Source organism: Nyctibius grandis, chromosome Z (genome assembly GCF_013368605.1).
Source record: "Nyctibius grandis isolate bNycGra1 chromosome Z, bNycGra1.pri, whole genome shotgun sequence".
Classification (NCBI taxonomy): domain Eukaryota; kingdom Metazoa; phylum Chordata; class Aves; order Nyctibiiformes; family Nyctibiidae; genus Nyctibius; species Nyctibius grandis.
This window is the reverse complement of record NC_090695.1, coordinates 656760-672958: the sequence shown is the minus strand read 5'-3', so window position 1 is coordinate 672958 and position 16199 is coordinate 656760. Positions and strand designations below refer to the sequence as shown.

General features: G+C 41.7%; 1 protein-coding gene across 4 annotated transcripts in view; it reads right to left on the bottom strand.

Annotated features, from left to right (window-relative positions):
* The window catches only part of DYM (dymeclin), a 254432-nt gene that overhangs the window by 125919 nt on the left and 112314 nt on the right, over positions 1-16199 (bottom strand). For all 4 annotated transcript variants that reach the window (XM_068422796.1, XM_068422795.1, XM_068422798.1 and 1 more), the window contains exons 12-13: positions 3891-4004; positions 2524-2618 (exon numbers count right to left, since the gene is read on the bottom strand). In XM_068422796.1, coding sequence (XP_068278897.1) covers positions 2524-2618; positions 3891-4004 — 209 coding nt within the window. The remainder of the gene's footprint in view (positions 1-2523; positions 2619-3890; positions 4005-16199) is intronic.

The window sequence follows — 16199 nt, the reverse complement described above, 5'->3', positions numbered from 1 at the left end:
GGTCTGTCCCCAACTTGTACTGGTACATGGGGTTGTTCTTGCCCAGATGCAGGACTCTACACTTGCCCTTGTTATATTTCATTAAATTTCTCCCTGCCCAACTCTCCAGCCTGTCCAGGTCTCTCTGAATGGCTACGCAGCCTTCCGGTGTGTTTACTTGGATCCACAAGTTTAAATTTTGAACAGTAGACATCCATGTTCCAACTCAGAACATTTTGACAAAGGCCAAGCCAAACAGAACAGAATAGAACTATTTTGGTTGGAAAGGACCTTTAAGATCATCAAGTCCAACCATTAACCCAGCTCTGCCAAGCCCACCAATAAACCATGTCCCTCAGCACCACATCTACACAGCTTTTAAATCCCTACAGGGATGGGGACTCCACCACTGCCCTGGGCAGCCTGTTCCAATGCTTGACAACCCTTTCCAGGAAGAAATTGTTCCTGATCTCCAATCTAAACCTCCCCTGGCACAACGCGAGGTTGTTTCCTCTCGTCCTATCGCTTGTTACTTGGGAGAAGAGACCGACCCCCACCTCGCTACACCCTCCTTTCAGGCAGTTGTAGAGAGCGAGAAGGTCTCCCCTCAGCCTCCTTTTCTCCACACTAAACACCCCCAGCTCCCTCAGACGCTCCTCATCACACTTGTGCTCCAGACCCTTCACCACCTTCGTTGCCCTTCTCTGGACTCGCTCTAGCACCTCAAGGTCTTTCTTGCAGTGAGGGGCCCAAAACTGAACACAGGATTCGAGGTGCGGCCTCACCAGTGCCGAGTACAGGGGGACGATCTCTGCCCTAGTCCTGCTGGCCACACTAGTGCTGATACAAGCCAGGATGCTGGTGGCCTTCTTGGCCACCTGGGCACACTGCTGGCTTATATTCAGCTGCCATCAACCAACACCCTCAGGTCCTTTTCCACCAGGCACTTTCCAGCCACTCTTCCCCCAGCCTGTAGCAGTGCGTGGGGTTGTTGTGCCCCAAGGGCAGGACCCGACACTTGGCCTTGTTGAACCTCATACAGTGGCCTCGGCCCATCGATCCAGCCTGTCCAGATCCCTCTGCAGAGCCTTCCTGCCCTCCAGCAGATCAACACATGAAATACAGAAATACACATGCAATTACGCTAGATGACTACTGAGTGGTGATAACAGCCAGCTGTAACAGGACTAGCAAAATAACCTCTTTCTGGCCCATATATAACCAGAGGAACACGTCTCGCTTTGGTCTGCAGAAACAGCAGTACAATAAAATGGAACAAAATCAGAAACCGGGAACATAGAAAAAAATCTCTGAAGTGGAAAACAAAGTATCACACTAAAAACCAGACCAAGTTTTTGAGCGTCAAGGTAGCGTACCTCACACCATGCTGGGATCTATGATTTCAGAGGCCAACATATGCAAATGCTCGGAAAACTCAGACTCCATGTTTATGATTTGAGACATAAAGAGAGCACGTATTTAAGACGTCTGTGACACGTAATGGGAAAATAGCTTCAATTCACATTCTGAACGCTCATTATCACTGCCAAGGGTATGAAAAGTGCGAGTATCAAACAGGGAAAAGGTAATGGCACAATGCATTCATCCTGGTTACTTGTCCTTACTTTTACAACCAACCATTTCCAAAAGAGAAGGGGAGCTTGGAGATAATTAAATCCTAAAGAGCAGTGGTTTGAGAACAAGATGTCTCTCTTGTCAACCCAGTCCTTTACAAAGTGTAAAGGTACGCAATTATCATTAATTATTTTTGGCACACTGTCTGTACTTGACAAGCGCTGTAACAGTTTATTCCAGATCGTATTAACAAGGACCCTCCTGGTTTCCCTTGGAGTGTGGAGCAGGGCTGGCTGACAAGAAGAGAAGGATGCCTGATGCACAATTACCTGCCTTTACAAAGTGGTCTGCAGCACAGATACAAAATATTTCAATTTCAGTGTCTACTTCTTTAAAGTTATGGCTCTGTTTTAGAACCAGAGCAGATAGTGACAATTTATTACCAATAAACTTTATCAGTTGAAAAGCACGTGTGTAGGTTTTATTGCCCATATTTGCCAAGCCTCATCTCAAAATGATCATTGCGTTATGTCTGATCTAACAAATAGATCTTTTGTCAAATATGGAGGAAGAAATAAAGGAAGTTGAAAATCCAGTCTGCACAGTCCTTCAGAACCACCTCTCAGTGCATTTTTATAATAGCGTGACACGTGACTAAAAAAAGCATAATTCACACAAATCCCTGAAAACCTTCCGGTTTGAAAGCAACTACTGAGTTGTTCTGTTAAGAGAATCAAAAGTCTGAAGTTTCCCAAACAGAGAAACTAATATTTTCTGTGCATTCAGAACAGATTCAAGTATAAAGCAAATACGATTTATTATGGGATTATTTAGTTATTCAATTATCATTTCACCTATTTATTTCATCAGTATCTATTAAGGCATATAAAATTCAAGTTCCTCTACCCCTGAGTTTCAGCAAGGATGTGTTTAAAAAGAAGTTTTTTATTTCTGAAGTTTTATATTTACCTGATGATCCTCTGAGCAGCATACTGATGAAGTGAGCGGAACTGTGCTGACATATTTGCTAAGGCTGCCAGACAATTTGTATGAAGGTATTTATCCTGTCAGAAAGAAGAGAAAAAAAAACAAATTCCGCATCAAACTGTCCTTTTGATATACACTGACACTTATTGCAGGAATCATTCAAAAGACTGAGTAATATATGTTGCTTTAAAGGACATGGTCAAAAGCATGCAGCAAAAATGTAAAGTGTATATACTTGGTGATGCTTTAAATATGTTTTCTTAAAATATAAAGCTTATAAAAGAGTGATTTTCATACAGATTTCAGAGTGTATATGTATACACACATACGTATATGTGTTCGTATCTTTAGCAATGCTGATTTACAATGACATCATAGATGTAACAAATACTGAAAGACATTCTTCTCCTTCTCCCTTCCTCTCTCTCCTTTTTGTAGTCTTATCCTAAAATTTTCTGCTTCATAACTCATCTCCCTATTAACTCTTTCAAAGCATTCTATATATCCCCCAACTATAACCATGCAACACTTCAGAGCTGATCTGGTCCCCATGTTAGCATCCCTGAAACTATTTGACCAGATAAGTATTTAAATGATGGCCCTATCACAGTCAAGGGTTTTCACAGAACCAAACTTGTCCACTTATCCAATCCAACAAGGATTTACTTCCCTATTCAAGTCTAAAATATGCATTTACATAACATAATAGATTCCAAAACCTACAAATATATGCCAAGATTGTGTTTCTTCCAATTCTTTTGAACATAAAAGCGAAATCCTTGAGTTTTCCAATTTAAAATATATTTAAATATTTTTTGCTCGTTTTTCATGCAAAAACTTCTGTGCCTTTAGTTGTGGAAAATACTCAAAAGTGCATGATATCATGCTTATAGGTTTGAGATAAGGTATAGAATCAAATGTTTGAAAAACACACAAAAACACCTGATACAAGGCTATAAAGTTGAAACAGTTTTGCTTTGCTAGAGCTCAAGAAGGTCTTATGGCCGAGTCACTGTCCTACTTCATAAAAACACTAACAATAACTAGAGCTGAAATTCCCACTTCTGAGTAACTGAATAGAGACGAACAACCTATAAGGAATCATTTCTTCTCACTAACCTAAGGAACTTTTCCTTCTCATCTGAAGATGAGCAGTTTGGTGCCTGAATCATTGACTTTAGAGAAACCTACTCAGTGAATTGAACAATAACACAGGGATGGTGTTACAAGTGCAGAACCACTTAATATTGCGCTTCGTTAATACGGCTGATCTTCCCATTCCTTCCCTCCTGTAAATTCAGATGTCAACTGGTCGTAACAGAATGAAAAAAATTCCACATAATCCTTACCCTCGTCCGTGTCATGTTGTACTGGATGGTTCTTATCACGACTAGTATCAGGAGACTCCCAAGTGAGATCTCTGTTAAGACACGCTCAGCATACCACGTGATATTTTTCAATATCTGAAAAAAAAGAAGGAAATTCATCAGCACCCAAGTCTAAATAAGAACACAGAAAGTTGCCTGGACTCTCACATACCTTAAGATAGGTAAATTACCTTCCAGCCTCAAATGTGACCAAAGCCTATTGTATTCTAAAGCAAGAATAAAAAAAAAGAAAGCCCTCTGCAGTATTATCACCTAGCAGATCTCATCAACTTTACTATATGTCACGTGGAAACACACTATGTGTAGAAAGATGATTAAATTTGGCAATTCACTAATTTCTATGCCCTGTGCCACCACACTCCATTACAATCATAGAATGGTTTGGGTTGGAAGGGAACTTAAAGATCATCCAGTTCCAACCCCATATTCTTTTTGGTCTTACCCTTTACACTTTATAAGCTCTCCAGTTCCACCCTAGACACTTGAATAATGCTGCCAATTCCTTCCCATCTTCCCTCATTACAAGCTGGGCAAAAGCCAGCACATACGAGCTCTGACTGATCAGCAAGAGCACACATGCTGAAGGTCGCTGAGCAGATGAACAGATTAACTGTTGACTTCACAAGGAAGCCTTTCTTTTGCCAGATGTGAGGTTTCTTCCCTTAACAGGTTAGAGAAAGTCAACAGCTAGGTTAAGAGCTTCATATCACAGAATCTCAGACTGGCTGGGGTTGGAAGGGACCTCTGGAGATCATCTAGTCCAACCCCCTGACATAGCAGGGTCACCCACAGCACATTGCACAGGGTCACGTCCAGGCGGGTTTTGAATATCTCCAGATAAGGAGACTCCCCACCCTCCCTGGGCAGCCTGTGCCAGGGCTCTGGCACCCTCAAAGGAAAAAAGTTTTTCCTCATATTCAGATGGAACTTCCCGTGTTTCCTATCTTTCAGTGCACTCCACTATCAGGGTGGATGAAGATTACTACCATTTCTGAGTTTATTGCAGAAGGAGAATCAATCCACTCTTTCCTCTTAGAATAAGACTGGCCATGGCACTTAGTGCCCTGGTCTAGTTGCCATGGTGGTGTCAGGGCAATGGTTGGACTCGATGATGCCAGAGGGCTCTTCCAACATGGTTGATTCTGTGATTCTGTGAACATGGAGCAATACAGCAAACATAAGCACAAAGAACTCCCCTGCTTTAAAGGACTGGTAAAAATGCATCAACAGGAACTGCCCTAAACACATGGAGAAGATCTTCTAAAAATTCGAGGTTATTCTGGGTTGAAACAAAAATGTGCTTAACAAGGACTACTGCACACAAAGCTATCACTCTGTATACCTTCATCTTCAATACATTAACTACGTATCATTGAAACTTCATGCTCACTGAAAATAACACAGATGTCTTAAACAATCCAAACCACATCAACCTCAACAATCAACTTTATTAATTAACCTCTTCTCTGAAAAAGTTAGATGTAAACACTTCTGACTATAGCCCTTCTTTTTATATAATTTCTGCTCTTAGAATTCCCTTTTCCTCCCACTATGAAGGTCTCCTAGCAAAACCTCTTCTTTCCGTAAGAGAGAGGATGAAGAAGTAGCAACCGATTTCCTATAAGGAGACAGAGAGAGGTGGCCACTGAATGACTTGCAGAAGACAAGTCACTCTCTACAACTGCCTGAAAGGAGGGTGTAGCGAGGTGGGGGTCAGTCTCTTCTCCCAGGTAACAAGTGATGGGACGAGAGGAAATGGCCTCAAGTTGTGCCAGGGGAGGTTTAGATTGGAGATCAGGAACAATTTCTTCACCCAAAGGGTTGTCAACCATTGGAACAGGCTGCCCAGGGCAGTGGAGGAGTCACCATCCTCGGAGGTGTTTAAAAGATAAGATGTGGTGCTGAGGGACATGGTTTAGCGGTGGCCTTGGCAGTGCTGGGTTAACGGTTGGACTTGATGATCTTAAAGGTCCTTTCCAACCAAAATGATTCTATGACAAAGGGAAAGGCAATGCTGGGAACTACTTCAGGCTGCTGCTGATTTTGTACTATTTACTCCTTCTAAGATATATACATGCATATAAACTGTGATCGGAAGAAACATAATTTTATTTGTGAAAAAGAAGGGCTACCTGGAAAGCAAAACTATAATCATATATATATTATTTTAGTGAAATTCTGAAATATTTCAAAACCAGCACTTTCAAATCTAAAGCCTCATACAGCTACCTGAATAAAAAAAAGATAACCTTCGCAATGATATCTACATAGGAAGCAACATAATACTAAATTCTCTGATAATTAGCTGATTGCTTTACAAACAATTGTATGTCATGTTTTTAAATGGTGTAGTCATTAGGTTGCTAATCACTAAGAGAGCACAGAACTGGAATCTGAAAAGGTCACCCCAAATTTTTAGTTTCCACAGTTGTCAACGCGTCATTTGAAATTCTGTATGTTCTATATTTAAGGGGGTTAGTAGGTCACGCACACTGTTGAGCTCCAAGGCAATATGTTAAACAATCTTTTTGTCTTCACGCAGATTTGAGAAGGAAGCAGGAGACCAAGAGCTATTTGACTAATACATCTTCTTCCATTCAGCCCAGAGCCTGGATCTGTGGAAAACTTTCTGAATTACTTTTAAATTCAATTTGCACATTAGCAGATGACTGTATTTTGACAAGGTACAGAAACAAAGGCAAAGGTGTTTCACAGCTGAGGTGAAGAAAGGACATACTTGAGCTAACAAACAAAATATTGTATTCACTTTGAAACCCATATCATCAGTCATTGAAGCTGGCTTTTGTTTCCCACAGCATTACACACACTGAACACATTTAAACAGCAATTCGCTTTGTTTTATAACTACTATGGAAATTATGAATCATCAAATTGTATTGGAATTGGAAAGAAATGAGTTATCCCATCCCATTGCCAAAACAGCACTGGGCGTTAGAGCCTACACTGAAAAAAAAAATATATTTAAAAAAAAATAAAATCTTTGTTTAGTCCTATTTTACATGACTCAACCAATCAACTTGCCACTAGGTAGAATATTCCAGAGCTCACACATTTCAATATTAGGAATTTTTTCCACCTGTATTTTAGTTTACCATATTTACCAGTTTAAACCCACTACTATCTATGATACCCCACCTGACCAGCATAAGCACTTCCTCTCCCTTAAGATTTACATTTGGTAGCTGGATCATCTTCTTCCATTTATTGTCATGTTGGGTCACCACGCAACAAAATCTTGCATTTTTGGTTTTGGTTTGGTTGGGTTTTAAATTTTCCAGGTGGCAAATCAAAGCCTTTTAAAAATCAAATGCTGCAGCTGTCATCAAAATAATGACCTGCCTTGAATATAGAGATGACAATTGTACTGACTCCTGAATCACCACCAAAAATGACTAGGCAGACTCTCAATCTATAAGCATCTCTCTCTACATCAATGACCAAGATCCTTAACAAGCAACAAAAACAGCTGAAGCTTCACGTACTGCACTTAACAACCCTTATGTATACCTTATTCTTTATTTATTTTTTATTCTGTTGTAATCAAACCTCAGAATTGCCAGAACACCTTCTTTAACAGGGATTTTCCCTATATTAAAACTTCCTTCCCTCTAAAGCAGCCGCATTTACAATCCATGTCTTTATCAGAAGCTAAGGGACTAATTTTAGTTAATATAACCGTGTCCAAACATATACTAAATATCCAGTGCCTAACATGATAATTGTAATGGGTTGCTATATTTAAAAAGAAGACAAAAAATCAAATCCTAATGCTAGTGAACATAGTTGGTTATTAATCATAAAATCACAGACTGGTTTGGGTTGGAAGGGACCTTAAAGACCATCCAGTTCCAACCCCCCCTGCCGTGGGCAGGGACATCTTCCACCAGACCAGGTTGCTCCAAGCCTCATCCAGCCTGGCCTTGAACACTGACAGGGAGGGGGCAGCCACAGCTTCTCTGGGCAACCTGGGCCAGGGTCTCACCACCCTCACAGGAAAGAGTTTCTTCCTAATATCTCATCTCAATCTCCCCTCTTTCAGTTTAAAACTGTTCCCCCTTGTCCTATCACTCCATGCCCTTGTAAAAAGCCCCTCTCCAGCTTTCCTGTAGCCCCTTCAGGTACTGGAAGGCTGCTAGATGGTCTCCCTGGAGCCTTCAACCACTCAAAAATAACAAACCCAAAGCATGCACTGATAGGATTTATGCACAGTTCAAAGTTGTTGATTTTTGAAATATTTAATACATTATAAGTTTTCACACAGTGGAATATGAGGAGGCAATATAGGAGTCCTGTAAGAACATTAACAGCACAGTTGTCATTGCAGATGTCGACTTGTTTTTAAATAGAACACATTTCTTTGGAGAGAACTTTAAAAGTTGTATTATAAAAGAACAATTCAACTAGGAAGTTCTTATTCACCCTTTATAATTATCTTCCTGATCTTTGTTTCTCTTCCATCAGCCTGCTTTGGTACTGAATTTTCCCCACGCTCCCTGTAGCTGGGTGTGGAATATCACCACTATAACCACCCAACAGACCCCTGTTGACCAACCCTTCCAAATATGAGTCGCAGCAAGGCAGTTTGATGGATTTTACAGCACACCTATCGCTGAATGTCTTTTCTAGTCAGCAGCCTTAATTTTTGCAGTAAGTTGAAGCCACATAACAGAGTGCATGCCTCCCACAAAGCCCCATAAACTCAGCAAATGATTCATACTACAATCTGTGAAGCATCAAAGACCTTAAGTACTGAGCTGTTTTGAGGACCCAGCAAGTACTCAAACACTGCAGTAATGAAAGCCATATTAATGTTGAGAAGAGAGAGGTTAGACTGTAATTGTTTTATATCACCTACTCTGAAACACATACTCAAAACCCCCTATAATGTACATATCATTCTGCTTTGCTTTATCACAGAATCACAGCCTGGTTGGGGTTGGAAGGGACCTCTGCAGATCATCTAGTCCAACCCCCTGCCAAGGCAGGGTCACCCACAGCACATTGCACAGGGTCACATCCAGACGGGTTTGAATATCTCCAGAGAAGGAGACTCCCCACCCTCCCTGGGCAGCCTGTGCCAGGGCTCTGGCACCCTCACAGTAAAGAAGTTCCTTCTCACATTCAGATGGAACTTCCCATGTTTCAGTTTGTGCCCGTTGCCCCTTGTCCTGTCACTGGGCACCACTGAGAAGAGTCTGGCCCCATCCCCTTGACACCCACCCCTAAGGTATTTGTAAGCATTGATAAGATCCCCTCTCAGTCTGCTCTTCTCCAGGCTAAAGAGCCCCAGCTCCCTCAGCCTCTCCTCGTAAGAGAGATGCTTCAGTCCTCTGACCATCTCTGTAGTCCTCCGCTGGACTCTCTCCAGTAATTCCTTATCTTTCTTGAACTGGGGGACCCAGAACTGCACACAGTTACTCCAGGTGTGGCCTCACCAGGGCAGTGTAGAGGGGAAGGAGAACCTTCCTTGGCTTGCTGGCCACACTCTTCCTCATGCACCCCAGGATACCAGTGGCCTTCTTGGCCCCAAGGGCACATTGTTGGTTCATGGTGAACTTGTTGTCCACCAGAACACCCAGGTCCTTCTCTGCAGAGCTGCTTTCCAGCAGGTCAAGCCCCAGCCTGTACCGGTGCATCGGGTTATTCCTCCCCAGGCGCAGGAGCCTACACTTGCCCTTATTGAACTTCATGAGGTTCCTCTCCACCCAACTCTCCAGCCTGTCCAGGTCTCACTGAACGGCAGCACAGCCTGCTGGGGTATAGGCCACACCTCCCAGTTTTGTGTCATCAGCTTTTGCCCTTAAATCCCAAACACACATCACAGGCTCTGTTTGCTTTAAGGGTTTCTTTTCATTATCAGTTGGAATCAAGTCCTCCTTCCCTTCCGCACCATACTCCCACCTATGCCTTCAAAAGCATTTTTATCACCTCCAAACACAAAATCCTACTAAATACTAAATACAGCACAATGACAATGAGTACCTTTGAGAAATGCATCTAACAGTTCCTCTCACAACAAAATTTGCCATCATGACCCTATATATGGTTAATCAGAAGCATTCAAAGCAGCAAAATTAAAAGGAAAAAATAAAATTTTTTAAAGTAAGCATTCTTATAGGATTCCTCCTTTGGGGCAGAGAAGCAGCCACCACCTTCACACACCTGATTTTCTTGGCCACCCCCAACTTGATGTCCCCCATAAGCGCTCAGCTGCCCAGGCCACCCATCCCTGACCGCCACTGAGACACTTGCTTTTCGAGTACTCCACCAACAAGCACTCCAAACTGAGCTCTGCAACGGGCACCGTGGCTTTTCCCAGCATTTGTGATCGAGTATTGCTAGCAAAATCAGGGTATTATTTAATACAAAGCACTGGGGCATATTTCCCTTAGTACTGTGTAGGATCCTACCGTAAGTAATACTTAACACTCAAGACAAAATTACACATACTTTTTATCAAAATTACACATATTTTTTATCAAAATTCTTAGCCAATAGACTCTAAAGCAAAATCGAAGTAGAAAAAAAAGAATTCTATTAAGCTTGTTCTAGGAAAGGGTAATACTTTAAGTACTATCCTTAAAATGCCTTTTTTGTTGGGTTTTTTTTTCCCCAAGCATTTTTTAACCTTCTAGGCTCTGCAAATTCCACATGCACATACATTTCTTCCATTTACCTCCCACCCTCATTCTCACCTTAACTCTGTGTCTCCTGAAGATTTTTCACAGTACAAGAGACATTTGCAATAGCATCCTAATTCCGATTCAGCAAACTCTTTCCTCCCTCACTTCTTTCCTAGCATACCTGAAAGCTTCTCTTTCATTAAGTATTTCAGGGAAGAATGCATTTGCCTATGCTGAAAGATCTTGGTGTGTTTTTGATGAACATCCTAAAAAGCCAGAACCTCCTAAAAGGGTTCTTACCCATTTATGCTTTGAAAATTGTGCATACAAAGGCCTATGCAACAAGAGATGCATCCCAAATACCATTACAGACTAGATACACCAAAATGAAAAAAAGATACAGCCACCAAAGGCATATTTGGTAGGCTCAGGGAATGCATGTTAGTAGGTCAGTGTGAGATACAGAAGTCATTGCTGTACCATATGTGAAGAGACAAAATAAAAGTTCAGATCATCAAAATAGAAGAAAATAAATATATCTCCATTATCACATGCTACCTAGTACCTGACTTTGAAATGTCATGTAGATGTGGTGCTGAGGGACATGGGTTAGTGGTGGCCTTGGCAGTGCTGGGTTAAGGGTTGGACTTGATGATCTTCAAGGTCCTTTCCAACCAAGATGATTCTATGATTCTAAAGCAAAGCCAACGACTATAACATAGATGGGAAAACCACTGTTCCATAGCAGTGCAGTGCTGTCTAAGGTGACAAACATCCCCAGCAACAGGCTCAAGTGTGACAATTTCTGGTAAACGCCATTTGCTACAAGACAGAAAAATCAGAGTATGGGGCAGAGGGGAAGACTTGAGACGTATTTAAGAGAAGAATCGTCAAGGCTGAGGAACAAATAGGAAACATAAAATCACTACAAGAAAGGTTTCCAGATGTAGAAGGCTATGAGTGGATGCAGCATTAAGTATAATTTCTAGTTATAAAAAGTCACTATTTTAAGACAAAGTGATGAAGGTACAAAATGAAAGCAAGTCATCCAAGGAGTTTCAGCAAATAAGGACAACTAGTCAGCAAGGACAATACAGATGATTAGCAGGAACAGCCTGAAAGACAAAAAAAAACCTTCACATATTTTCACAGAACAGGCAACTGAAAAGTCAAAAAGCTCTTAGTTGTGTAATTAATCAGTTACACAAACTTCACTGCAAGAAGATACTCTCCTAGAGAAGAACTTGATCATCCAAAGCTGCCAAGAACAAACCTATGATCAAATAGAGCAAGTTAGTGGGTTACTTCACAGCTGCAAAATGCTAAAATGAGTGTAGACAGTCACTTCAGTCGCAATTAATTGTTTGTGATTTCTTAAAATCTTATTTATTCTTATTTATTTCTTAAAGTCTCATTTATGACCATGTGAATGTATCTGTTTTCAAGAGATTTTATATAATAAATGAACCACTTTGTCAACGAAAAATATCTCAAGCTGAGCACTTGAATCTTGCAGAAGAAAAATAAACTGTTATTTGAAGAACCGTATATGATCATTAAGTAGTGGTTACATTCTGTAATATATAAATACAACCAGGTTAACCTGTGGTTGCACATTTCATTGCCTGACTTCTGAATGCTTAGAGTACTGAAAATTTAACATACTTTTAAAAACAAAATATAACTATGACAATGGGTAGTATAAAATACTATTTATTTTGACATCACGCATAATGGAAATCCAAAGCAATAGCACATAAAGGGACATATTTCCAGATGCTTATTGAAAAGAAAGGATTTTACTCAGTTTGCTCTAAAGTGATACCTAAGGGTTGGTTTTTTTTCCCCCCCTGAGATAAAATACATTTACCCTAACAAAAAAAAAAGATCAACTTACTGATCAAATCTCTAATAAGCTATTTCTTGTAGCCTCTCACCTATGAGCAAAATAGCAAAGCAACCTCCTGCCACAGATAAAACGAGGCCCATGTTTCTTCCCACCCCCTTTGGCTTTATTTTGCAAGGCACATCCCTGTACTTTACCAAGCAAAGTGGAAGCTCCTTGATTCACACTATGATGGAATTCAGGAGTCTCAGGTCCCATCACATGCTTTCTCACCAAGGGTGTCCCCACAGAACAAGAGGAATGGGACTAGAACGTGTTAGATAACCTCAAGTAGGACCTGAAGCCCTCCAACATCTCCAACCATATCTTTCTCATCTACCTATGGCTCCCTGTGCCAGGCACAAGCCTTCACCCTTCTCATTTTCCCTCCCTGTAGCCCATATCCAGCTCCTTGCACCCCCAGACCCCATTCCTCCCCAGATCTTTCTCTTCCCAGTTCCCCCACCCACACCTTGCCCATTCCAGCCTCCCATCAAAAAGAAGTCTGACTTCACCTTCTCCAGCATTTTGTCACTCTGCTCCTATACCATCTCTTTCCTCATTTCTTTGCTCAGCAATCCCAAATCTTACCTCTTTCTTGTTTAATTCATCTCTGTCTCCCCCATTGCACCCACCCCATGTTCCTTCTGCAGCCAGTCACAGCCTCTTTCCAGTTTCTCATAACTGTTGTGATGTCAGGCTCCTGATCCTATACGCTTTCTTCAGACGAGTAGATGTGGTGCTTAGAGACATGGTTTAGTGGTGGACTTGGCAAGTGCTGGGTTAACAGTTGGACTTGATGATCTCAAAGGTCTTTTCTAATCTAAATAGAATCATAGAATCGTTTTGGTTGGAAAGGACCTGTAAGATCATCGAGTCCAACTGTTAACCCAGCACTGCCAAGCCCACCACTAACCCATGGCCCTCAGCACCACATCTACACGGCTTTTAAATCCCTCCAGGGATGGGGACTCCACCACTGCCCTGGGCAGCCTGTTCCAATGCTTTACAACCCTTTGGGTGAAGAAATTGTCCCTGATCTCCAATCTAAACCTCCCCTGGCACAACTTGAGGCCATTTCCTCTCATCCTATCACTTGTTACCTGGGAGACCAACCCCCACCTCGCTACACCCTCCCTTCAGGTAGCTGTAGACAGCGATAAGGTCTCCCCTGAATCTCGTTTTCTCCAGATTAAGGAGATTCTAAGTGGCTTCAACCATCACCAAACAGCAACATAAGCATCACTGGGAGCACAGTCCTATCCCACAGGAGCTGGAAGCAGCACTTACACAAGCTCCAGCTTGTCCCTACAGACCTCAACATGCTTCCTGTGCAGGAGGGGATGCCAACAGCCCAGCTGGCTCTGGGAGCAGCAAAATGAGAATATTCAATCACCGCGGACACCAGGCCACCTCCGGCTACGTATCTGCTGTGCAGATAGAAACAGACTGCTCCTCTTCCCCCGGAGACTTATAATTTGGTCAAATTTAGTCAGATTATCAGCAGCAGAGCCCTAGCACAAAGACCACCTGCCAAATTTCAAGCTCCTAATGCAAAACATGAAGTTACCAGAGCTTGTTAAAGAACACGTTGACAGTTGTAACCATGGACAAGACATGTTCCTGCCCTAGTCTCACTCCAGAAATGGCCAATAGTTCTCACTGAAACTTTGAAAACACCAACGCTGGAAAATGACATTCACTGAGACAACTATGCCTTGGAATAGTCCACAACTCTTAAAAAACACCTCAAAATTCAAAGTTAAGAAGTTACATACCAGTCCCTGTCACCTCTACTCTCCTCTCTCCTATACTGAAGAAAGCAACCAGAGCAGGTAGGCAATGAAATGCCTATTTTTTTAAAACAGCAACAGCAACGACCACCATCCCTCCCCTGGTTTGGGGTTTCAAAAGCATGAAACATGAAAGTATCTTAAATTTCAAAATCATCTACCTGAAATCAGTGCCACAATTTGAACAATCTCATTGGTTTGCAGATAATATTAAAAAGGGAAAAAAGAAAAACAAAACGCTCAGACGCGGGGTGGTCTTGCAAGAATATTTTTTAAAATAATTAAAATTAAGAGGATTTTATTAATTACTCTTTTTAACACCAGGCGCCTGGACACCTACAACTCAGGGTGCAAGAACTGCAGATGCAAAGAACAGGAACTCAGTTCTATATATACCGAGCACTGAGATTCTCAGACTCAGTTTCCTATAACTTTGCTTGGGGCTATTTCCTAACACAATAAAAGTTAAATTATGATTTACAGTCTATCACTATTTATTACAACATAAAGTACTATAGCAGTACTATAGGTTACTGTTACATAAAGTACTATTGGATGTTATTTTGACATACAATGTCATTCTATTTGCAGTTTCATGAATCAGAGAAGAAAAATCACCAATACTTGCCTCCTTTAGGGACATGCTGCATCTACTAATTTACTCTATTATTATTAATATTATTAGTGAAAGAAATTGAGCTCTACGTGATTACAGGGACCTAACTGCATTAAGCCAATTGTAGGAACAGGACCTATGGTTTTCATCGTATTTTCCAGGCGCTTAAGACCACATTCATTTAAAATAAAACATGCTTCAGCAATCAAAAAGAGTTTCTGTGGTTTCCTGAGCTCTTTACCAGTCACTATAATCACTCGATTTATAAAACTGTGCTTACTAAAATTAATCTTAAAAAACAATAAATAAATGTGGGTTAAACACCACAAAGGAAAAGAGCCCATAAATGGACTGTACAGTCATGCTTCTTATAAGAACAGTACACGCACTACACAGCAGCAGAGAGAAAAACAGGTTGACCTGAAAGACATCAAATCCTTTTTTTTTTCTTCGTACTTTACCCAAGTGATGGGGAAAAAAATAATCCTGCTGTAATTGCTAAAATTTGAGAAATATTTGCAGTAAATAAAAGTTTCATTCCAGTTGCGTAACTGACACTAGATGTCCACATTTTGCAGAAATACCTATACAGCTTTCCTGACTCCACTCATTTTGCTGCCCTGTAACTCGCTCTCAGCCTTTACAAGATGTGGAGTTAATATTTAAGAAAGTATGAGACTGATTTCTTACTTTATACTGTAGTTTTTGAATAGTAACTTGGTCATTCATACCTGGAAACACTATTTAAATAATTCTAAAAGATGGGTGAGAGGAAGTGATTTATCAATATGATTTTGAATCCTTCCTCCACAAAGTGCCCACATGTGTGCTCTCAGCCCAGAAAGCCACCCGTGTCCTGGGCTGCATCCCCAGCAGCGTGGCCAGCAGGGCGAGGGAGGGGATTCTGCCCCTCTGCTCTGCTCTCATGAGACCCCCCCTGCAGTGCTGCGTCCAGCTCTGGAGCCCCAACAGAAGGACATGGAGCTGTTGGAGCGAGTCCAGAGGAGGCCACGGAGATGCTCAGAGGGCTGGAGCCCCTCTGCTCTGGAGACAGGCTGAGAGAGCTGGGGCTGTTCAGCCTGGAGAAGAGAAGGCTCCGGGGAGACCTTCTAGCACCTTCCAGTACCTGAAGGGGCTACAGGAAAGCTGGAGAGGGGCTTTTTACAAGGGCATGGAGTGATAGGACAAGGGGGGAATGGTTTTAAACTGAAAGAGGGGAGATTTAAATTAGATATTAGGAGGAAATTCTTTGCTGTGAGGGTGGTGAGACCCTGGCCCAGGTTGCCCAGAGAAGCTGTGGCTGCCCCCTCCCTGGCAGTGTTCAAGGCCAGG